At 39.9% G+C, this 24,929-nt stretch overlaps 1 protein-coding gene across 2 annotated transcripts in view; it reads right to left on the bottom strand.

The window, feature by feature from the left end:
- Window positions 1-266: 266 nt before the first annotated feature.
- Window positions 267-24,929, bottom strand: part of EXTL3 (exostosin like glycosyltransferase 3) — a 151,591-nt gene continuing 126,928 nt past the window's right edge. For both annotated transcript variants that reach the window (XM_088152550.1, XM_088152549.1), the window contains 4 exons: window positions 11,495-11,622; window positions 10,093-10,237; window positions 7,799-7,927; window positions 267-6,039 (listed from right to left, as the gene is read on the bottom strand). In XM_088152550.1, the coding sequence (XP_088008676.1) occupies window positions 5,830-6,039; window positions 7,799-7,927; window positions 10,093-10,237; window positions 11,495-11,622 (612 nt within the window). In that variant the 3' untranslated portion in view covers window positions 267-5,829. The remainder of the gene's footprint in view (window positions 6,040-7,798; window positions 7,928-10,092; window positions 10,238-11,494; window positions 11,623-24,929) is intronic.

A 24,929-nucleotide genomic window follows, 5' to 3' on the forward strand; every position in this document is an offset into this window, starting at 1 on the left:
AACCTACTCCTTTCTGGCAATCTAGGAAGAATAAACCAACTAGAGTCACAAGTTCACACTGATAGGAATCAAATGCATTCTTTAAGAAACAGTTCAAGTCATCTGGAAGAGGGAGGGGCTGACAAGATCCACTAAAAAGCAGGGTAAGTGACCTTACACTCAGCCCTAAATGTAATAAATAATGTTAACACTGAAATCTCCAATAATGATGCTCATGAAAGCCAATAGGACCAAGGATACCTCTCAGCATCTCCCAGGCTCGTGTGAAAGTTAATATTCATATATAAACAAATATTGTAAAAACTAGAAGCTGGAATGCTGCAGAGGGAGTCCAAGATTATTCCAAGACTATTTTTGTTTTTAAAAATCCATGAATGCCTCTAGCATTCAAATAGAGCCCATAAGTTTTCTTTAAAAAATTAAAATGGGCAGGAATGATGGCAGCCCAGTGCTTGCTTTGGAAGTGAATTAAAATTCCTAGGCAGGAAGACAAGGTAAGTAGTAATTATAAGAAGTATCCTGGAGGGAGGCTGGAAAAAATGGTAGGGAACATGATTGTCCATTAATGCTTTATGACTAGTTTGACCTACTGCAATTGTTTTGTGAATGGGCAAGTCCTTCCTTCACATCAGCCAGTTTGGAAGAGGGCCCGCAATATGCTTTCAAAATTCCAAAGGTGCCTAGGGCTCCAAAGAGTTGGGGATCCCTGCTATAACTCAATCTTCAGCCACAAGAAGGAAGGAAGAAGGGCACTGTTGATAGCTGAAATAGTCACTATTCAAGTGAGCTGGAAGGGAAGCTCAATCCAGCATGAACAGCATGAATATGCTTGCATGTTGTTCACACTTCTTTCTGGCCTGGAGGAACTTTCTCATTTAATTCCACCCCCAATCCCTTATCTGTCTTCTCTTTTTAGATTCTAATCCAGAGGGCAAGATGTGTGTTTTTAATATTGATGTGAGCCATTTTAAGATACAAGATTTGTCTAAAAACAGGGATAAAAATGCAGTAAAGAAATCCATAAAATTAAAAGCCTGTAATGAAGGCTTCTAAAATTAGGTTCTCAGGGCCCAACCATCTTCCAAAGTTCAGCTTCAGGCCTTTAGACATTATGTTGAATATTTTTTTTAAAAAATCATGAATCACTAGTCAATGAGAGATTCTGTTTCTCAGGTGGGCAGGGCTTTCTCTTAGCCAGTGCTTATGCTTTGTACCCTCTTTAGACACTGCCATCAGATGGAGAGCTGCTTGCATCCCAAGGCAGCAAGTCTGAAAAGATCTCTCCTAAGGGACTATTTGTTCCTCCTCTCCCCTCAGCTTCTTCACAGTTTCCAGGACAAAGTTACAGCTTGTAGTCTTCCAGTGTGTGAGCTCTAAGTCTTTCTCGGAAGATGGCTCTTCCAGATAGAACATGACAATAGTGTTATATCTAAATCATTAAAGCCCTTGGCCAAAGCATATCTTTTTAGTTGCTCCCTTGGGTATTTCCTTAAAAGCTGAACCCAAACAATTTTTTTCTGAATTCTTTCTATAGGATATATGCCTTTACAATCTCATACCTGTGAATTGCATTTGATTTATTGAGTATAGTTGTTTTTCTAAAAGTTCCAACCTCTTTTATTATCTGCACAGGATTATTTTTTGCAAAGTTCCACTAGCTCTATTCGTGACAATAGCCAACTGCTGAGGTATGGGTAAAACAGAGGCCTCTGTCCTCTTAGGAATGCTAAGCAGTGCCACTACTGTGAACACTGGAAACACGTAGGAGGCAACTGAAAGATTGAAGGACTAGATTTTGAACTCTGTTTCCCCTCCTCCCACTTGAACATAGAAAGGCTTTTGCATGTAGGTCTACAACTGCCAACGTGCATACAATTGGAAGGTCTATGGACCAAAAGTCCAAATCCAAAATTCCTTCCTAAGATACAAAATGAACATTTTATTTTTCATATCTGTGCATTTCCACAAATAGCATTATCACTAACACCACAGCCAACATCACCATTGTAATAGTAATAATAAAAGAATTGCACAATCCAAAGCAAATGCAATGTAAGATGTTCAATGGCTCAGGGATGCTTTGAATTCATTTTTAATTCAGCACCATGGCCAGTTCTGTGCCAGAATGGTCAGCTGTTGACACTCAAGCACCCAGGGCCATACCTCTTCAGTCTGCATGGTCCACCATGCTTGCCCGCATCATCTTTCACTGTAAATGGCTGGCAATCAGACACATTCAAGATAAACTCTGAGCTTATTTTATTCTTTTACAAAATTCAGCATATGAGTATTGTGCTCAAGGTTTTAAACCCCTCCCACCCACTTTTTTTTCTCAAACCACTATTTAAAATTCGATGCTCACTGAGCTTTTAAACAGATCCCCTGTGGCAGACTAGGAAGAAAGGAAGGAAGGAGGAGTCATTTACAGTGGTTGGCATTCCAGAATGCCATGAAACAGGAAGTTCTCCCTCTGTTTAGTCAACCTGTTGGTTCATCTTCTCAAAGGAAAGGAAAGCCACCATTTTGACAGAAAGCATATAGACTACAGCAGAATATTAGGTGGAAAGTTCTTATCATGCATGGTCAAGGTATGGTGAAATTTGCTGGTTTACCTGAAGGCCTGATAAAAGGGCAATTCATATGATTGCATTTTTCCTTTCCTCTTTTCACTGGAAGAATGTTAAAAGCCATGGGATGACCAGATTTCAATGAGCAACAGGCTTATTCTCCCAGCAGATCAAGCATGAAATAGAGAAGCCAGTAGAGTAAGATTCAATCTAAGCCTCTTAACATTCTAAGCCTTTTCAAATTCATGTTTGGAGTAATATTTAAAGTGATAATCCATCACCAGTAGATACTTAAAATATCCAAGAGCGAGAGAGAGAGTGCGCGCGTGTGTGTATGTATTTTAAAAAAGAACAGATGCCACTTGCCTACGTCTTTGCAGTATATTATGGCTGTAATCTGGGCTTCCTCATACAAGGTAGAGGTCTGGTAGCATCACAGGTCACAGTGGAAGATCAGGGTAGCCCCACCTATTGAGGGGGCAAACTAGATTAACTGCAAACTATAGCACAAAGGCAGAAGGGCTCCTGTTGCAACTCAAAACTGATGCCTGAAAGAATTAGGTAAGCATGCATTGCTCAGCCTGGAAGATCAAATGAGTCACATGTTTACCAGGAAGTCATTTTCTGAGCAAGTAGAAAGTCAGAATAAGACCATCAACACAGCTATCCCCCAAAAGGCTTCTGTTTAAATTGAATATACCAAACAATGGCCTGTATACACTTAGGTCTGAATGAGCATGCAAACCTAAATGTATGAAAGAGAGGTCACCACAGGACAGTCAAACTCAGCTTAAACCAAGCTTGATTGATGAAATATTTCCAACTTGCCCTTCCTTTTGCCTTTTCTTCAGTGGCTGTTCAGCTACCTATGCATTCAGTAGTATCACTGAATAATAACTGCAGTCTAAATGTGGGACAAGGACCACATAAGGAATATCCACTTCAATGGGGAATGGTTAGCACTATGAAGACATGATTCTGTTACTATATCAAGGACAGGTCTGTGTTATACTCATGCAAAAGACAGAGTATATAATTAAGTAAGATTGGCCATTCCTTAAGTCCATTATAGCAGGGTTCCTCAACCTTGGCAACTTTAAGACAGGTGGACTTCAACTCCCAGAATTCCCCAGCCAGCCTTGTTGGCTGGGGAATTCTGGAAGTTGAAGTCCACCCATCTTAAAGTTGCCAAGGTTGAGGAAGTCCACCCATCTTAAAGTTGCCAAGGTTGAGGAACCCTGCATTATAGGACTGATAACTCTGAACATTTGTAATTTACAGTATATGTTAAAAGGGGAAATAAGGAGGTGGTTAGTTAACATTGCCTAAATATGATAACATTCAACATAGCTAAGCTACCAATAAGCGGTGCAACTCTATGAATGCTGTGGTATTACCAAATGGTCCATGGTGGAGAAGCACCTAGAAATTATATTCCTTCCCAGACATTTGTTACAGGAGCGCCAACTTTTTATAGGTGCTATAGGAATATGGGTAATTTATTATGATCTTTCCACAAATAAAAAAGAAAAGATTCAAACAGGGTGAGGGGTTGGAAATGAGAGTAATTATTACACCCATTTTTTAGTTGCTCAAAACTTTTACTGGTGGCTTAGCTTGTGAAAGGGTGTACTGGAATGGACGTCTTTGAAAATTAGCATCTTTGGGGAACAAAAGTCTAGGCAGAAAAAATGTAATAGAAAGGAAGCAACAAATGGCAGTTTACACATACGTTGAGACTCACGCACATACACACACATACACACACACGCACACTGCCAACAAGAAGTCTCCAGGATATTTTGACAACAGTTATGAATGAAGTGAAAGTGACAAAGGGAGATGAAGAGGTAAGGGGCTATGAAACTAGGCCACAGAGACCTTTTGAGTTCACGCCTGTGTCCTCAGAATTGATCACATTTCATTAGCAAGCCAAAACCGTCTTTTTGTCTTGAACACAACAGGCCCTGAGACCAAATAGGAGGAAGGCGGGGGAAGGATATATCTGTACATGCAGTGGATTATGGCAGGTCCACTAGGAGGCCTCATCCAAAGGATATTAACAAACATACCACTCTTTTCTATACTCCAGATCAGCCTCCTTGCAAACACATCTGCTTCTTTTAACATGCTGTTCTATTGGCACTGCTCTCACAAGCAATGTAGTTCTCCATATTTTATAGCTGTATTCACATGACACGCTGAAATACAAACTAGCAATCAACCACAGTTTAGCTTCCCGTGTGTCCAATCTCAGCTTGTGCAGTTAGTCTGTGTTTCAGTATGTCATGCAAACCCAGAAAATTGGGTCAATTGAATAAACCATGGTCCAGTTAACCATGAGTAAGCTTGGCCTGAAAACAGAATCGATAAATAATCTGTCAGTCAAGACCTCTGATCTGAACCAAAACTTCCAAGGCCAGGGGGACAGAGGAACAGAGCTTTGTTAATGGCAGATAAAGCAGCATCAGGATTTGGGAGGGAAAGGTGGAAAGGGGACTCCAGCTATCTTTCCTCAGAGGCGGCGGCAGCAGCAGCAGCAGTGTGCCACTGGGAGCACAGACAGATTGGGAAGTCACCGTGGCATTGCGAGATAATCCATCAGCAGGCACGCAGGACAGGCGGCGTTCTGAAAGGACCCTGCTTTTCAATGGGGTCAGTGAGAGGGAAAAGAAGGAAAAAGCTTGACAGCAGCAATTAGCTCCTTAGAGCTACCAAGGGAAACGGATGAGGTCTGGGATTTTTTGGTGGAGGGAATTTGTAATTTCCTCTGTGAAATCCCAAGCAGATCTAAAGCACAGTAGACCAAACAGCAAGCAGTTAGAAGCCTCTGGTGGCCAAATCCAACTACATAACTTGAACACTGAGGAATACAGGAATTTCTTAGGTCTCTGCTTCCCTCCAAGCAACATTAGGGCCGGGAACAAAAGGAAATCAAATAATCCCTCCCTCCCTCCCTCCCCAAAAAGCCTTAAAAGGCATATCTAAAACACTTCCATTTTAAATAATAATTAATATTTTTAAAACCCCAGTTATGCCCTTGGCGAAACAACTTACTGGGGATCTAAAGAAAGTCTTTTATTTTTTTCTGAATAAGTGACACAAAGCCATCTCTGTCAATGGAGCCCTGTGCCATACAGTTCCGGTGGGGCTTGTGTCCCAGTTTAAACAGGAAGGGGCATCTGTCCCAGGAAAGAGGGTTCATTGACCTTTCTGCCTTGTCCACAGGCCAGTTCCAGACATCCACAGTTGCATCTTCTGTTCAGATGAATTTGAAACATTTTGTCTTGTCATGTGGTAACCGGGTCTTGAAAAGGACCGAGTCAACACGGAACTGGGTATACAACAAGGGCATGTAGCCATAGACTTTGACAAAGAAGTTGATGCATTTGTGCCGCTCGTGGAAATGGGAGTCATCATGAGAGAGCGCCTGAGGGCAACCAGGGCAACGGAAAGTCCAGCGGGAAGTCACCTGGGCACAAGAGAGCAGGAAAGACGATCAGCCAGGGAAAGGGAGAGGAGAAGCCTCTCGACGTGGTGGTAGAGCACACCAAGCAGCAGTTAACAAGATGAGTCATAGTCTTAAAGGTCTGTGCTGAGACATATGAGTTCAAATAGGGTCTATACCTATAATACATCCAGTACTGATGCTGTCTTCCTATTCTACCTTTCTGATATTTCTTTCACTGCTGAAATGGTTGGGCATAAAGACCACTCATGAGCATGAAACTGAGCAAACTCAGGGAGGCAGTGAAGGACAGGAAGGCCTGGTGCGATATGATTCATGGGGTCACAAAGAGTCGGACATGACTTAATGAGTGAACAACCACAAATAAAGACCACTCAAGGCTTATGATGTCTGCCCAGTGGATTCAAATGTTAAATGTCTTGGAAGAGGAATGTGGCTTCTGTTTCCCAGGTTGTGACAAGTTCCTTTCTCAACTGACAGCCTTTATCTCTACAGATCAGGTGTTGGTGGAGAATAGGACTCATCCATTCCCTCCATTTCTTATTCCGAGCCGAACCCATGGAGCTTTATATTTGAGGTAAATGTGACACAAAGTTGGGGAAAAAGAACTGTAGGAAAAACAGCAGAGGATTCAGCAAGACAAGGGTCTAAAAAACACTAATGCATTCTCTTAAAAAGGTGAGGGACTAAAAAGTCTGGAAATTTTTTTTTACTTTTTGGAAAGCTTCAGTTCTGAGTGGCTTCCCTTTCCCTGAAGTATCCCTGTCTGATGTCAGGGCTGCTGCAGGATTAGGCCCTCTAAGAAAATGAGCAGTGATGGGAAGAGAAATGCAAAGAGGAGAAATGCATAAAAGAGAGAGACCTTCTTGCATATCAAGGATTGGGGGAAAGTCTAAAGTCTGCAGCTTCTTCATAGCTAAACACAAAAGACATAAAATCTGAATAGCTATGGGGAAATTGCCCTACTTTTCCAGAAAGTGTCTTCTTCTTTTGGATTCTGGACAGCTCTAGGGGATAAATAAAAATTAATGCGCACTCCCATAATTCTACTGTATGGACTTGCAGTGTTTACCACCCTCCCCCCCCCCCGCCCACACAGGTAAGTTATACTACACCAGTGTTGTCCAAACTTGGCCACTTTAAGGTGAGTGGACTTCAACTCCCAGAATTCCACAGCCAGCATGGCTGGCTGGGGAATTCTGGGAGTTGAAGTCCACTCACCTTAAAGTGGCCAAGTTTGGACAACACTGTACTACACCATTCCTCATTCACAGCCAGCACAGCTAATGTGGCTATAGGCATGGGATGTGATCTCACACATCTGGGCAGATGTAATCTCACACATTTTGGTCACCAGACTGACAAAGGATGGTTTAATGATTCAGATTCTTTACTGAATACAGCTTTCCTTAAGTTATGGCTGGAGCAGAGGGGAAAGTTTAAAGAAACTCAGGAGAATCATTTTGTTTGGGTTTTATCGTACAGACCCTTATCTTCCAGTCATGAGTCTGGCCTTCTCTAGGCCACATTGCATTAAGCACAACAGGAACTTAAAGGGATATAGAAAAGAAAATGAAAAATTTTTTTTTCCAATCTGACTAATCAACAGAGATAGCAAAAATTATTTAATGAACTGAATGTTACTTATTCCCCATGAAAACATGTTCAGAGCCCCAGCCACATCCATCACTGACAAAGGTAAGGTATCGTAGAGGTGTTCTTGCAGAAAACAGACTTTCCTGGTATTTCAGCAGGCACTGACCTTGATTGGTGGTTTCCTGGTGATATGAGAAACCAGGAAGTTCATGGCAATATCCTCACAGTTGATATATTCATCTACCATGTCACGGATGGCCTGTGGCATCACATAAGAATATAGGTAGGCGTAGTACTACAAGCAGAAGAAAAAATGAGCGCACATTAAAGGAGGGCCAAATCTATGGAAATCTAGATTTGAAGAAACAGAAGCAAAATCTTTTATCAGATTTAAGATAATCATACTGACTTCACCCTTTAACCCAGACACATACACATAAGAAAGTTTTCATGACAGCTAACAAATGTGCCCCGTAAGAGTCAAAGGGACATCTCTACCGCAAATGAAAATTTCAATTTGTTGTTACCTCTAGACACAACTTCTCACTGGGACAACAAAATATCCAGAATGAGTCTGGATATAAGGCAGGGATAGGCAACTTGGTGTCCTCCAGATGTTCTGCAGTTCCATACTCATAAGTTCCAGCCAACATGGCTAATATCAAGGGATCATGAACCCTGCAGTTCAAAACAACAGGAAAGGCAACAGCTTCCCTATCCCTGCTTTAAGTTATTTCCAAGCAAGGACAGGAAAAACAGGATTTAGTCCCACCTGCACTCTATGTCTTCAAATAGGCTTAACTCTTGTCACATGGACTATTTTCACTAAAAAGAATTGCTTTTACTTATTAGAAAAGACAGTTCAAATACATGATCTAATGATTTTGTGAGAAAGAAAGATGATACCATTTTAAACAATCGTCATTGACTAGATAAAATATGAAATGGCTATAGTTAAAAAACAAAACTTAGAGCCCAAGGAGGTTGGAGTGATCAAGAGTCCTAAATTTTGTTTTAAAAAAGGGAAATCTCTTAGCCCAGTTCCTGCAAAATTGAGAACTGAACTCTACTCTTCACCAAAACAGTAAGCTGCAGAGCCACAATTAAACACAGAGGAAAAGGTCAGTTTGAGTGTTAGTTGGGTCCATACTTGATGTTTGCTATGTGATCATGGTCTGTGAAAATCTCTCTCTCTCTGAGTTCTGGGCAAATCCATTAAAGAGAGGTGCTTTAGAACACAGAGGAGCATATACAAAGCACTTCTCTGAGTATCATTAAAGCAACTGCATCATTTTCCAGACTCACATGACAGCTATGTAAGCTGCTTGCGGCTGGGCATGCATAGCTACTTTGTATCATTTCAAACTGTATCCCATTCCATCAAGAGGCAGGTTGGACAAGTTAGCCCAGAAATAAAGGAGAGACTCCTGTTTGATTTTCCATCATTAGCCTGTTGTAGCTGGGTGGAAGAAACATGTTTCCCCAGGTATGCACATCAAATAGACAAATCTGTTACCTTGATGGGGAAAACCTTGAGTTGAGTGAGATGGATGATTACTACATTTGATAGATAGATAGACAGACAGACAGATAAGAGAAGGCTGTAGTCCAAACAATTCTGAGGATCAGAACACTATGGCTAAAAGTGAAACTCTTCAAAATTGTACATGGTTGGAAACATTTAAATTTCTCAGCTCTGGAACACAACAGCACAAAAGGAAAGGCTATGTTTATTTGCAGAAATGCAAAATTCAATGAAAATTGCAAACTGCTAGAGAGAGAGAGGAAAAAAGAGATTAAGATCAAGTTTCAAAAGAGAATGTAATGCTCCTAGGAGAAGTTGCTTCAGAGATTCAATAGGCAGTTTGTGACTCACGTTCAATAATCACAATGAGCAAACAACTCTATGCAGTCTGAACCCAGATTTTCGACCATACGATAAAATTTGACCATTGATAGGGAATAGCACAGCAACACATAGTACCCCAAAATGCTGAAACTGCACTTGCTACACTCAGTCTTCCAGAGTCATCACCTCCTGAGATAGCGAAATCAATCTGTAGCCAGGAGCATTTCAATTTCCAGAGTGCACTTGCTTTGGAAAACTGAGGAAAGAGTGCAAATTCTCTGCAATCAGTATTCTTGCAGCTTTCCTCACTGTAACAAGTATTTGACCTAAGCCATTCTGAGAAATACAGTTGTCTTACAGGTAGTCCCCAGGTTAAGAATGCTCGGTTTAAGGACGACCCATAGTTAAGAATGGAGCCTACTGTAGAAAATTCAAGTTAAACACACAATGATTTGAGTTAAATACCCAATGGTTTGAGCTAATTACACAATACTATTTATACAGTATTATACAATAATACTGTTCCGGCTTACATACAAATTTGATTTAAGGACAGACCTTGGGAATGGAACTTGTTCTTAAACTGGGGACTACCTGCACTTGCCCCTTACTTTGTGAAAAAATGCAGCACCCGTCAGAACCATGGACAGTTCACAGGAGTAATTGGAGTTGTAGAGCCAGGACTGGTGAGGGATGTCCCATGCATGATACCGCCCAGGGAATCCTACAATGCGGTCCCTAGCTTCTCTCCAGACCCTGCAGATACAAAGAAGATAACTTAAGCAGACAGAAAGGAACTGGAGCGTGTTGGAGAGACAAGAAACAGAGAGAAATGCCCAGATCACATGATTACTATTATTGAGTTATCTGCATTGCACATTTAGATTTTAAACTTTAGTTTAAATGGTTTCTCCCACCCCCTTTCTAGAACTGGGATGAATGGGCCTCCACTCCAGATGCATTACATATTACTACAATAGTGCTCTCAACCTTTTTTGTGAGAGAAAGTGGTTAAGTGATACAACACTTTGACTCTCTTTCATTGCTTGGTCTTGGGCACACATACACTCAAAATCTCAATTATTTATTCTGGCAGTGAAACCTGAGACCATCTCCTATTAGGTCTATATCCAGACATTCAGACACTAGGACAGCGTAAAGCCTTTGAAAGAGGAGCTTCACAATGCCAGGAATGCATATAAAGCACCTCTTTTCAATTAATTAAAACAGCCACGTCATTTGCAATTAAATTTCTCCAACTGTCTTCTGAAGCAGTCGTCCAAGCTTTGCAACCAATTTGGTTGTTTTTAACAATTTGAAAAGAGCTGTTTTTCTCGCATAGGAGATTTTATCCAAAAATCCTGCCTTCCTCTTGCTGCTCTATCTTCCAAATATTGGCTTACTTTCCTCTCTGTGATATTCCCATGGCTCTTTATGTCATGCCAGCAAACAACAGACTCTTTTAATAGTAGTATAAATAGCAATTTGTTACTAAAAATGAAGTATACTAAAAATGAGTCTCTCCATATGGTGGGAATTAAGAACAAACAGAGAGAAATGAGATCACACAGCTGATCTTCCAGAAAATATCCTTCTATAAGGTTGGGAAATAATATTTTCACTTGGGAAGGAGCAAGGGGAGGGAAGAGAAGATAGTCAAGCCTGTAAGATAATTGTTCTTGTTCTTCTGCTTTAAAAATATTATAGACACGCATGCACACCCCTCTATTATTGAGAGGAAGAGATAATAATAATAATAATAATGATGATGATAATAATAATAATAAAAAAATACACATGAAAAGCATAGTTATAATGGTAAACATGAAAGAAAGTTATACATTGGCTTCAAAATTCTATCATTCTCAGCCAGCATGGAAATGGCCAAGGCAAGTAAGGATAACAGGGATTGTAATTCACCATGTCTGCAAAGCTTGATGGAAACAGATGATTAGTTCAGCCTAATATTAATGGCTGCCAATTAAAAATTATCATCCTCCAGATTTCACTCACCGGAACCCAAACATGATCTCATCATGGCGAAGGTGGGCATCATCATCAATGGACAAAATGGCTTCTGTTTCAATCTCATCCCAGGGCAGAAACCGGTTATTCAAACTATTCTTCTCAGTCCGTACAACCTAAAAATACATACACGTTTTAATTTCTTTTTTGTCTTTTCTTTACCGTAGTAATATCTTACAATGGCCATAATGGTTCATTACATCAGAGAAGTTTAAGCAGATATATTACATAGGGCACAGTACAAATCATACATATAGCAAAAGATTGGTAAGAATAGCAGAAGATTAGTAAGCTGTCATTCTCTTGGGGGAGAAGGTACAGTTCTGGAAAACGGATGGGAAGTGATGAAAATGTGTGACTTCAGTTTTGTCCTTAACGTAGGGCAGCCATTCCTAACCTGCTGGCCCTCCAGATACACTGGACTTCAGTGCTTATGATCACTCAGTCACCTATATGGATCACTTTCATAAATCCACAGAGTGCTATTCTTGGGCCTTCCATGACAGACCATGAGAAAAGTTTCCCATTTGGATGCTCCCTTTTCCCCATGACTTCCACTGCTTACTGAAAAATACAAAGAAAATGACAGGTTAATTATGCTAGTTTGGGGCTTGGTGTTTATTTGCATAAAACTTTTTCATGAAGAGAATATCAAACATGCAACGTACTGTTTGAATTGATAGATCTTATTCAAAGAAAGATTTTAGCACTCAAGCCTGTTGTCTGTTTAATAACCTATCTCTTTGGGATAAGCAGGACTGAAGGGGATGCCAGGGTTTTGGCTGGAAGCAAAATCTCTGATATCTACTTAGGGTCCCCTTTGTGAGTTTATGCATGTGTGAGTATATGTTCATTGTTCAGCAACTGTCTGCATCCCTGGAGAATCAGAGTATAAACTGCTGTTCTCACATATCCAGTTCCCACTCCAAAAAGCATAAATAACTCTCTCCCACAATCACCACAATCCCACTTTTTTTTTTTTAAGCAAACAATGCCTACAAAAAAAGATAAAGAAATTGAGCATTGTGGCAATAAAATGTCATTAAATGAGAGAACACTTGGATCATGTCATAAAAAGAAGTCCTACTCTGAAACTGTTAAACAGTAGAAAATATCAGGAAGAACTGGGTGACAGTTGGTATGATTAAGTTCCTGCATTAAGTCAATATTAGCCTTTCCCCCTGTCAACAGCTAAGAGAAGGGAGAAGGCGGCAAGTAACATTTTAGAAAATATTAATCAAAAACTGAAACACAATTTATTAGAAGGGGAAGCACAGCAAAGACTGAATGCATAAACAACTACAATGCCCCAATGCCCAGTACTGCCCACTTTGGGTTCTCCTGACATCTGGGCATTAAAAAAGGCATGCTATATTCCCAGATCTCTGATGTTACAGAATTATCCTCTGTAAGAAGGATAGGAGGGTGAAATATTTCCAAACACTGGAAATAATGGGTGAAATAATGGAGGAACCATTATTTATTCAAAGCTCTACATGCGTCCACTACAGCTTCATCTCTATGAAGATGCAAAGCTTTAGATTATGTGTAAAAGATACTCAATCCATATATATGCATTACTGGAACATGACATCTGTTTTGATAAGGAAATTAGTAATACCACACAAACATAAAATATCCAGCTGTTCTTCTCTCAACTATCATGGTTGCCAAGAGAAAACAATTAAAAAGCAAAATTAGCCTTTATATTTCCTGAATCTTAAATATTAAGTAGTCTACACCACACAGTACATTAAGAGAGCTTTTACATTCTAGTTCCACACAGTTTGGGTAACAATCAATAATAATAATTATACTAACAATAATGCACCTGTACACCTATATTGATTTTTACAAGAGGAAAGAATATTTACTTGGAGATATTTAAGGTGCAAACAGCCTGTGAATCAATATGTTCTAGGGAAGTGGCTCAACCAGTTACATCAATTCTCCTGCTACTTTCCTATGAAGATCATCCTACAAAGATTGGCTCTTGAGAAAAAAGAAAGTAATGTTTTTCTTAGTATATCCAAAATAATTAGCTTGATACTGGGAAATAGGTTGACCTCATAATCTTGAATACATTCACTAAAAGTAAGGTTTGATGTAAATCCAAAATACTCATTTTGAAACTTTTTGTAACAATCTGCTACAGGGTGAATATACTGTAAGAGATTAGTAAAACAAACCAACAACATAAAGCAAACCTGAGGATTTTACTAGCTGAAAACCTTTTCTCTTGATATCTAGGTGGCACAAGGGTCTTTCTTCTTTTCTCTTGTAAAACAACTCCTATTAGAAAGGCTAATTAGAAGGACCAGTGAGTCACATCAGGGATTAAGGGCTACACTTGACATTTGAGTAGAGTACTGGGTACACACTCCAAAAAGTGGACAAAATCTAACAAAACCTAACCTTAAATTCATTTAATTTAAATGTAACATTAAATATTTATTTTTCACAGCATTTGGTACTCTTCTCCTTCTGTGACTTTAAAAATTACATTCTGCCAGCAATGTGTGAAAGGGGCCTAAGAAATGTAGATAAGGTTGTGTACTTCTGCTTTATAAGCAAGAATACCAAATCAACTTTTGTATGACTGGGGCTATCAGATCCAGGCTACAAAAATCAGGATTTCATAAGCAAATTTGTAAAAAGTGTTTATGAGTACCCAAATTTGCTGTTAGAAAGATCAGATCAGCTCCAGATGTGTGAAGGTCAACTCCCAAACTTCTCCAAACATCATGGCCATTGCTGTGGATTCTGGAAGTTGTCTACACTTCTGGAGGCTGGCTAGACTGGGGAAGGCTAGACAAGGCTTATGCAGCAATTTTATTAAAAAGTCAAAATAAAACAATTATTTCTAAATGTCTACTTAATTAATGAAATTAATTTCCACTAATGATTGGCACAAGTTTGTTGACTTTGGAAAAATGCTGACATTCACTGATAAAAGGTCAACTTTCAGTTATGGAGCACAATAACTAAATGGAAAATTTGCATCCAGAGTTAGATTTTTACCAAGTTCTTGATGTTAGGAAAACAGGGAACCACCATTACATATTCACTCTTTTATCTGATTCATATATTCATCTGAATAGGAACAACAGGAAGCAAAAGATAAGGTGTACTTTGTAAATAAAAAAATCATACTGAAAAAGAATGGGCAAACTTAGGGATTCATGTGGACTTCATCCAATTTTTATGTGGCTGTCTATGAGAAAAGCTATTGGTCCTAGGATGCTGCATGGGATCTAAGTAACACAAAGAAGAGAAAGAAGACAAGGGTGTCAGAAAAACAGAGGAAAAAGTAGGAATTCCAGAAAGGCATAACATGATCCCACTCACTTCTGATCTAGGCCCACCCCACTGCTTGCTTATATCCAGTCTCTCAGTGACATATGACACCCTACAGATTTCTCTCACTGCTTTCAATGAGAGAAAAAAGTGTCTCACCAATGATGTATGAATTGACTTGGAATCATCACTACAGTACCTGATCATAATAGGCAACTATTGATTTAGACTAACAGTCTAGATGCTTGTGGCCATGGAACAGCATTAATGCCTCCATTATTACACATGCCTTTACTCTTTACCTCAACTGCATCTTTCCCAGTCCAAAAGCCTCCAGAAATACTGGTTAACATTTCCCAGCATTTACTATGTTGTGGCTGAGGATGATGGAAGTTATAGACCAATACAGCTGGAAAGAAGATTTCCCCAAATTGAAGAAAAAGCACTCTAGCGATGTGAGTGTATAAAGGACAAAAGAATATAAGCACCCACACAGGCACAACAGTTATATCCAGCTAAATCTGGCGTTTTTACAGTTTCTCATGGATACAGTATCCAAAGAAAGATGGAAAGTAAGTATAACACAAGGGCAAATAGTCACAGTTCTGCACATTGTTCTTTGAGTACGTGATTTTGTGTATGTGTGTGTGTATGTGTGCGTGTGTGTGATTTATCTAATCCCTCAACCTAAAATTAAAACAATTGCAAACGAAGGTGATTATCATCGTCATGTTAATACCAACTCCAAAAATTAACATAAGCACTGATGGCTGCACATTATTCACTTACCAAAGGCAAGTTTTCACAAGCTTCCAGAAGGCCATGAGAATGGAAACCATTTTTATCTTAGGAGGCAAACTTTTCCAAAGGAGAAGAGCTCTCACAGAGAACACCCGCTCTTGTGTCCACTTCTGCTGCATAACTTGATAGAAGGGTAGCTTCAGCAGGCCACCCAGATCAGATGGAAAGAATCTATCTCAGAAAGGTGATCTCTTAAGATGCACAGGCCTTGAGCCATAAAGGGCTTTAATGGTGGCAACCAATACCTTGAATTGCACCAGGGAACAACTTGCAACCAATGCAGCTCCTGCAGCAGAAGTGTGAACTGGCAGGACTGCAACTGCCCAGTAAGGATATAGGCTGCTGCATTTTGTGCCAGCTTAGTCTCTGGGTGGTCTTCAAGGACAGTCCCCTCTAAAGCTAATTACAGTAGCCCACCTGAAAGATAACAAGGGCATGCAATGTGCCCTGGAGCACAAAGTTCTTCTAATTTGTCATGAGGCAGCAAGCCATGCCATGGTGATCTACTTTAATCAGACTTGCCTTTGGTTGAACTGGTTAAGCAGTCACCATTTCAGTAAATTACCACCTGCCACATACAACTGAATAGCCAAGAAGCCCTGAGAACAGCTTTGCTCTGAACCCCTGTCATGCTTAGGTTGTATCAAATGCCTTAATGTATCAAGTGCAGCCTCTGTTCATTGCCACAGAGGTTAGTTCTGGCATACCTCTCTGGAAGAGCAAAGGCAGTATTGCTATCAGTACTGATGCCATTCTGGAAATAAATCTGTTTGGTTCTGACTTTGTGACATAATTACATTCACTGTGTGCTTTCTGACAGCTTGGGATGCTGTCATGAATAATGAGATCCCAAACTCTTGTACACTGAGGGAAAAATGGCTGCCAACAGCCTAAAAGAAACAGCAAGGGTAGAAAGATGTACGTACACAGGTATCTTCATCCTTAAAAAGCAAGTTTCTAGTCTCAAAAAAAAAAATTCAGGGCATGAATTTGACACAGTTATGATAATATCACTTTCAACAAACTGGTATTACCAGTTAAGATACTAATTTTTTACAGTAATCTGATTTTATTCAATGTGGTTACATAGCTGATCAGTGCACAATTTTTGTTTCAACAAATGGCCAATTAAAAAAATAAGCAAACCAGTCTCATTTATTAACCAGTACAAGATTACAGCAGCATTTAAAAAACAAAAACAGAAAATAGTGCCAACGTTAAATGGACATAATATATATTTTAGTATTATACCTGCTGATATACTTAGGAATCCACATTATGGCCAGCAGTGAGTATGAGAAGAAAATTCAAAGGTAGCATTAAAACAGCATTTAATCCTGCCAATTCAAAACTCTGCTTCACTTGGTCCCATTATCATAGGGAGGTTTTTGTGCTTATGTTTCAAATTAAATGTCAAATATAATTTGATGCCAGGAACATGGAACATGTCTGTCCCCTTGGAAGAGTTCCGACATGGTGACTCAGCATACAGCATCTCACTCCTGCCAAAACGGGAAGGGATGATGGAGGCCACAGAAAATCACAGGCACCTGAAAAATGTGATTTTTAACAAATTGTTAACAAATCAATGCAGGCTGTGCTTTCCAGCCTTAGCTTGATTCTCCCCTCTTTGTGTCAGAACAAATTGTTGGTTTTGATCACACTGTGGCAATTCCACACTAGTTACTGCAGTACAAGAACTGCTTTCAAGAAAACAGCAAAAGAATGGAGAATCATAAGCCCCCATAACTATTTACCTGAAGGCAAACTGGTGAGGTCACTCAGAGCCTCCTCCTAGGATTCTCTCGACCACCCCAGCTTACATTAGTCACCTTTTCTGGCAGGCAAGCAAACTTCCACAATGATGAACAACAACAACTCAATTTTTTTGTTTTTTAAGAAGACTTATGGGGCTCATGTGGGTCCACTGGCATTCTCTAAAATAAACCGGGAGCTGATGCTTTGATGATTTGTTGCATGCTACCTATTTCAATGCTTTTAATGTAAGATTTTTTTAAAACTCATGTACTAAAGATGTTCAGAGGCTCACTGGAGCTCATAGGCAGCAGGACAGACTGTTTTGCCCTTGCCTTTAACATCACAAAAAGTTTTTGTGAGGAAAAAACAGAGAGGGCATACTGCATTGATGATGTTGGTTGAAAAAGGGGTAGAAATTAAGTAGATACAGCTTATCTTAGTGTGAACTTCTATAGAACTTCATGCAGTGGTAACCTTTATCTTCTTTATCTTCTGAGTTGCAGAACTCGCAGCCCACAGCTTAATTTCATAAGACTCTTGGCATCATGCAACTCTCCAGACACTGTGTGCCAACTCCTACTCTCTGAAATTGGCCTTCTGGGACCACTTCTACTCCTTCATGGTTGCATTCACACAACATGCTATGCCCCAATAAATCATATTATGGTTTAATACAATGGCCCAACATCAAAATTCACACAGTACGCTAAAATAACAGCTGGATTCCCATAAACTACCTAACCCCATTTTAATTTTGTTTAGTGTGTTGTGCAAGCCCAGGTCTGTGCACCAAAAATAAAGGATCAGCATAAGGAGACAGAGATAGAATGAGCTCCATCAATAAAACTCTAATCACTTAATTCTTCCATATGAGTGTGTTTTATTGCTTTATTCTGATTTTATTGCTCTGAAATTATTTCTGAATTCAGAAATAAGTACATGCTTTAAGTGTTGATTTTATTAAAATTTTATTCCTCTTATTTGAATTATGTGTTTTTATTTTAATGAACTACCTCAAAAGATGTTTTGCCCTAAAACGTGACCAAAGGGGAAAAGACCAATAAAAAAATCTCTTATTTCAAATATCAGAGAACAGATGATGCCAAAAGTCTTTCTGTCTGTGGGATCCTGGAGTCCCACTGCCAATCAAAAGTGACAAGACTGGGCTAGACAGACAAATAAACTACAGTGGAACCTCGGTTCACGAACTTAATTGGTTCCGTGACTCTGGTCGCGACCCGAATTGGTCGCGACCTGAAGCAAATTTTCCCATAAGGTTCAATGTAATTACCGCTAATCCGTTCTGGCGTGGAGGACAGGGAGGCGGCTATTGCTTGGAGGGAGAGTCCCCCTCCCTACGACCACGTGTCAGGGGTGGAAAATGGTCGCAGATCACGTGTCAGGGGTGAAAAAATGGCCGCGGACCACGTGTCAGGGGCAGAAAAAAGGCCGCGGACCACGTGTCAGGGGTGGAAAATGGCCACGGACCATGTGTCACGGGCGGGAAAATGGCCGCGGACTGTGTCACGGGAGGGAAAATGGGCGCGGATCCTGTTCGTGACCTGATCCGGCATTCGTGAACGGAGGCAAAATTTTGCGACTGGAGCTGTTCATGACCCGAATTGGTCGTGAACAGAAGCGTTCGTGACCCAAGGCACCACTGTAACATGGGATAAAGCAGCTTTCCATGTTTAAACAAAGGGCTGGTACCTTTTTCATGTGCTTAACATATTGGAAAACCCAGCAATCCATGCTCTTGCCATTCAGTCATATTTCCAAGACCTCTGACTAGAAGAACCAAGCTACAAATAGTAGAGTTGTGCAGCACATCCTCTCTAATCCCAAAAAGGTGCTTAGGAGCACAAGGTGGCACAAATGTAGCACCCCTCTTCACTCCCTGAAGCTTTTCCCAGGGCCATGCTGCTCCAGAGGATCTTTTTGCCTATGAATCCAAAGCATTACATAGCCATAAAGACAGCTACTTAAAGTGAACCAGTAGTAACAAGGAGGTCACACTAAAGAATAGGATTAAACTGAGACACTGAACTTGAAAGTCAAGAGTCAAACTTGGAAAGATCATCACTATTCATGCAAACCTCAGCCTAGCACAAATGCTTTTCAAACATGTATATTCCTTATTACACTCAGTGCAAATATATTTAATAAGCAGAAAAAGAAAGACTGTAAGCAGGAAAAGGGTTAGGGTCCCTGAGCCTTTTACTAGGACTCTCTTGAGATTTGATTTTAATGAGCCATGTTGATTTTGACAACCTATATCCCATACTGTGCTCCTGTCTCCATACTAATAAAATGTCTCTGAACTGAACGTATTTACAGTTATCTCTCTGTATCTCTGACCTGTGGTCTAACTACCTAACCACAATATTCACATGACTTTTTTTTTTTAATCTGCACTCAGTCGTTACCGACTCTGCAGTGACTGCTTTTTGGACGAGTCCTTTGCAGTTTTCAAGGCAAGGTGTTTCGGAAGTGGCTCACCAGGGCCTCCTTCCTAGAGCAGAGCCCATACTGCCATGGTAAATGGTCTTTGAAACTGTCTATAAAGACAGGATCCACAGGATATGCCTCTTTGAAGCAGGAACCATCCCTAGTTCACTGCTCAGAGAAGTAAATAGTGGCATGGTAGGAGTCCCGCCACCTTGCTCTTATCTTAGGTAGAACAAACCATCTGGCAAGGACAAGATGCCAGGTGGCTGGGGTGCTGCTGCCAACAGCAAAAAGCCCACTGCAGCTTGAAGGGTTCTGAATGAGAGAAACTGGTGTTAAATGATCATTAAGACCATGATAACAGGTGGCCACCACTTGTGCCAGGAGCTTCTTTTTTATTTTTTTAAGCAAAGCTGCCTCTGAAAAAAGGTTGAGAAGTACTTCTTAAATTTGGAGTTCAAGGCACACATGGTAATGGTGCCAAAGAAAACTTCCCTTGGCAGAGCTTCTAAATATATTGCAAGAAAAGCGGAGTTGCTGACAGATTCAAACATAGTTAGTAACTTGGTGTAAAAGGTTCTGCCAAATTAGGAAGGCTTTCGTTAACACCACAGCACCTCTGTGGGCATTTACAGCAGTGATGGAAAAGGGTATATTGAGACAGTGTTTTGACACTCTTACTTAAAGCAAGGTTAATGGTACAATCACTCATTACAGCTCATCACTTAACAGCTTTGCAGAAGAGGCTCTGGGGATCTCCTTTTCCTACTCACAGATACAGACATGGGGTGACAAGGTGGAGGTTGTCTGTATTAACAAGAGTTTCAAGTCCAGGAAGGCCAAGAACAAGTAGAACTCAGTACTTTTCCAATTATCTGGCTTTGTGCTATTGATTCTGGAGGATCTTCCCCCTTGTGAGGAGCAGATCCTGCCTTTTAAAGAACAGGGAAGAAGAGAACACAATGCTCTTGTTGAAGGCAGATGGCCAGGGACAACTAAAAAAGAAACTGGAGGTGGGGAGAGAGGCACAGAGATGAACTGTAGAGCACTACCCTAAGGTGTGATGGATAGAACCCTTTCCTGAGGAGAGCCGGAAGAGAAAAAAACAAGAGGTGATGGCTTAGGAAAGCAGCAAGGCCAAGAGAATCAGCAACAATTCTGCCATGAACAAAATGGAAAAACAGAGAAGAAAAGAATAAAACAATGGCTATCTCTCACTGTCTTTCCTCATGCTTGCAGCACTGCAGTATTCAACCATCCACTGTGATAACCACCTGTAACTCCTCCCTTACACAAAATGAGCTGGTTTTCCTATAATAACAGAGCCTACCATTGTCGGGCAGAGTGATAATCACAAACACTCCTGTTTGTGCAGAGCGCAGCAAAAACTCCAGGAAAATATTAGCCACGAAAGCAAACACAATGCAATGTCCATTTCTTGTTTCCCAAAGAAATCCAGTCAGAAAATATATACTAAACTGGTGTTTATTGATAAAAATGCAAAATTCCATAAAATGCAAATATCATATAAAATATAAAGAAAAACACATCTTCTCATTATATTGTGGCATCCAAGACTTATTAGCAACACAAGCTTAACAAAATCTCTAGCTACAAACTCTTAGAGAAGAGGTACACTACTTGGTACTTTGTTACAACTACGTAGCCCATAAAACCTACATAGTGGCTAACACTAAAACAACTAACAACTACTCAGAGAGGCTGCACATTTTCCTCTCCTTGTATTATAGCTCTATGCCACCCCCACTGAGTAACTAGCATACACACGCCAATAGGTGGCAGTAAATAGTACAATACACAACACACAATAACAGGTGTTTTTCACATGCTCTCTGTAGCCAAAATATTATTTGTTATTGTTGTAAAGATAACGGGATGAATCCTTTCCCATGAGAAAGAAAATCCTGACAACCAGGATTATTCTTATTCATGCCAGGGTCTAACTTAAGAGTCTTAGTTAGCCATTCATGGCTATCATTTAAAAGTTATTTCTCCTCCTTTGTTTTGTCATATAATATTTTTCTATCCCTAGGTCCAAATGAGGAATTACTAACCTCTAATGTATATTTTGCTCTCCATGCATCTTTCAAGTCCCCCATGGACTCACACTTTTTCTAAGCTGAAAAGTCTGTTTTCCACTGCACACATAAGGAAAGTACACTCCTCTTGACACTTTTGATTGCCCTTTGTACTTTTCCCAACTCTACAATTTCTGCTTTGAAATCCAAGAATCACAACTACATGCAGTTGTACCATAGATATGAGGAGAAACCATATAATATTGGCAGTTTCATTTTCAATCCTGTCCTAATGAAGATTCACAGAAATATGGTTTTCTTAGCTGCTGCACAAAGGGTTAATACTTTTAGTTTCATCAAGTTATTCACCAATTTAGATCTCATAGAAGTGTACAAAAATGTTTCAGGGTCAAAACATTCTATCCTCAAAATGGCCTTTTTAAAGGTCAGACCACTTCTGGTCATTTAGAAAGACCTGTTTCAAGGTCAGAATGGCTCTTCCAAGGTCAAAAGGTTTCAATTTCAAAAGCATGTCACATTCTAAATCCTATACCCCAATGTGCATCACTTCCCTTTAATGAAAGTAACCTTTTGGATATATGTGTCTGTCATCAACGAACCTAGCTTACTCTTAACACAATTCCTTCACTTTCTTCCATTCTCCTGATGTAAGGAGGAAAAAGTATGAGGCTATAAATGTATAACCATTTGCAAAACCCTTACAAACAGGGAAAGATCAAAGCTGGTATCTGCACTCAAGGCTCTTATCACCTCTTCACCTTCTTATGAGGCCCGTATGCAAAAGTAAAATCCTCTCCTTAAATGACATAAAGAATTCAGGGCAATTTGGTCTGTCTGCATCTTATCAATATACCAGAGTATTTTCAGTTCTGCAACTCCATCTGTTGTTGCTCACTGCCAAGTATCTTCAATGAACTGACTCTGGCCAACACCAGCAGCTCCCAAATTGTAGCCTCTTGAACAGCACGTAAGAAGCAATATACAGGGGGGAAAAAAACTAAATTAAAAACATCCGTTAGAGATAGGATAGCATTGTAAGCCAGCTGAGCAGACCAGAGTTCTTGAAAGGAAGCTGTACTGAGATTTGTTCATAAAAATAACAGTTTGCCCCTTTTATTCCACAACAAACATATTCAATGTTGCAGCTCAGCTGTTTTAAGACACAGATGCCACACTGCACATACATCCTAATTGGTGGGAAGCAGGCAACAGTACATTGGCTTGCAGGACTGTCTCTAGATTAGAGATCCCACTTTGTGTAGAATAGCATGAGCACGCTTGGGGTTAACCTAGGCTTTGATTGTGCCTAATCTGACCAGTAGAATCTTTATTGTGAGTAGGGAATATGCATGTGGCATGGTTATAACTAAGGATCTTTCTCTGTCCTATTAACAAGCATTATGGGAAAGCCTCAATTAGCTCGAGGCACAACGGGCAGGAAAAGTCACTATTTATGGTTTTACTAGTTTTAGCTATATTTCCTTCTCCTTTTCTGATCACATGCCTTTAATTGCATTGGCTTACTGATTTTTATTCTTTTAATGTGCTCTGTATAACTGCCTCCTCATTTTGTATCCTGATATGGACTCATGGCTAATCAATAAATCATCATCATCATCATCTCTGCCTACCCCAAAAGGGAATAGCATGATTGGTACATATGAATATATGAATCATCTACGATCTTTTGATATTGCAGCTTCAAGCAGAATTTCTGCTGGATAGCTAATGAAACAATCCCCACAGAAAACCTTTGGCATGTGCTATCTTTTTAAACTACAGCTAGACATATTAAACAGGTACCACTTCCAGCCAACTTAAATATAAACAGTGCAGTAACTCAACAGTGCAGAAAGAAAGAAAATTCCAACTGGCTCTCAGAAGTAGCAAAATTGGGAACTCCAGATTCTTCACTTCCAGATTACAAAACGTCATGTAGCTTTGGACTAGAATATTAAGTTTCCATGCCCAAAACCTTGTTTGTACATATGTCACCTAGATTCAGATATCTACTTTAAAAATTAAGCACATGAATAGTTCTAAGTAAACTTAATCTAATTCAGAGAGGTATTCTCCAAAATAGAACAAGACTGTTAAGCTATATACTATACAAGCGCAATACTGACTGAATGCCTAAGGATTTAAGATTAGAACTAAGTGGTAAATACAGCAAAAAGAGGTATATATATGTATGTATACACATATATGTGTGCACTGAGATCCTTTCAGAATGCATGTGGTATTTTACCATGCATGCCTGATAAGTGGCTATGTGGAGGAGAACCCCAGAAGAATTAATTTATCCAATTCCTACCCTACTCTCTGAGAATGTTGCTGATTGCTGGAACCAGACAAACCCCCCTGTAAGAAAATTAGGGAGAGGGTATTTTTGTAAGAATTGGCACCTTTTCTTTTTTACTCTAAAAATATTCTCTACATAGCAGCAGACTGTCACATAATAGCTGGTTTAAACCCTCGTCTTCTTCAGCAAGACTGGAGCCATAGTGACATGTTTGCAGTAGCTGGTAAACAGAGTTCTTTGCCTCCAAGGTTTGAGATGGCTGTTGAATGTTTAGGCCAACAGATTGATTTTGTCATTCAGCACATTTATTCGCTAAATTAGTAGAGTCCTTTTGAGGTGGCAGGTGCCTGGTCACCAACCTGAGCACTGGGCAACAAAACAGATGGAAAAGCCAATAGAACTAAAGAGGTATCAAAGACAAAGTCATTCTTTTTATTTATTTATTTATTTATTTATTTATTTATTTATTTATTTATATATTAAATTTGTTGCCGCCCATCTCATTAAAAGCAACTCTGGGCGGTTTTTACAAATTACTCTCAAACTTAGTGGAAATGGAGGAGATCCCCAGGATCTAGGGTACTAAAAAGACTTTTAGATACATCTTTAATCCCACGTAGCGGGGAAGGAGCCATGCAGAGCAGGAACTCAAATAGGACTGCCCTGAAGGGACATCCTGAAGAACAGACACATCCTGGAAGTGTAAAAGCAATGGAATGTAGAACCATCTTAAAATGATTATCACAGTTAGTTGGAA

The sequence above is a fragment of the Python bivittatus genome, unplaced genomic scaffold, assembly GCF_059951505.1.
Source record: "Python bivittatus isolate LINGU-HERP-01145 unplaced genomic scaffold, Pbiv_v1 ctg000690_np1212, whole genome shotgun sequence".
In the NCBI taxonomy this organism is placed as follows: Eukaryota; Metazoa; Chordata; class Lepidosauria; order Squamata; family Pythonidae; genus Python; species Python bivittatus.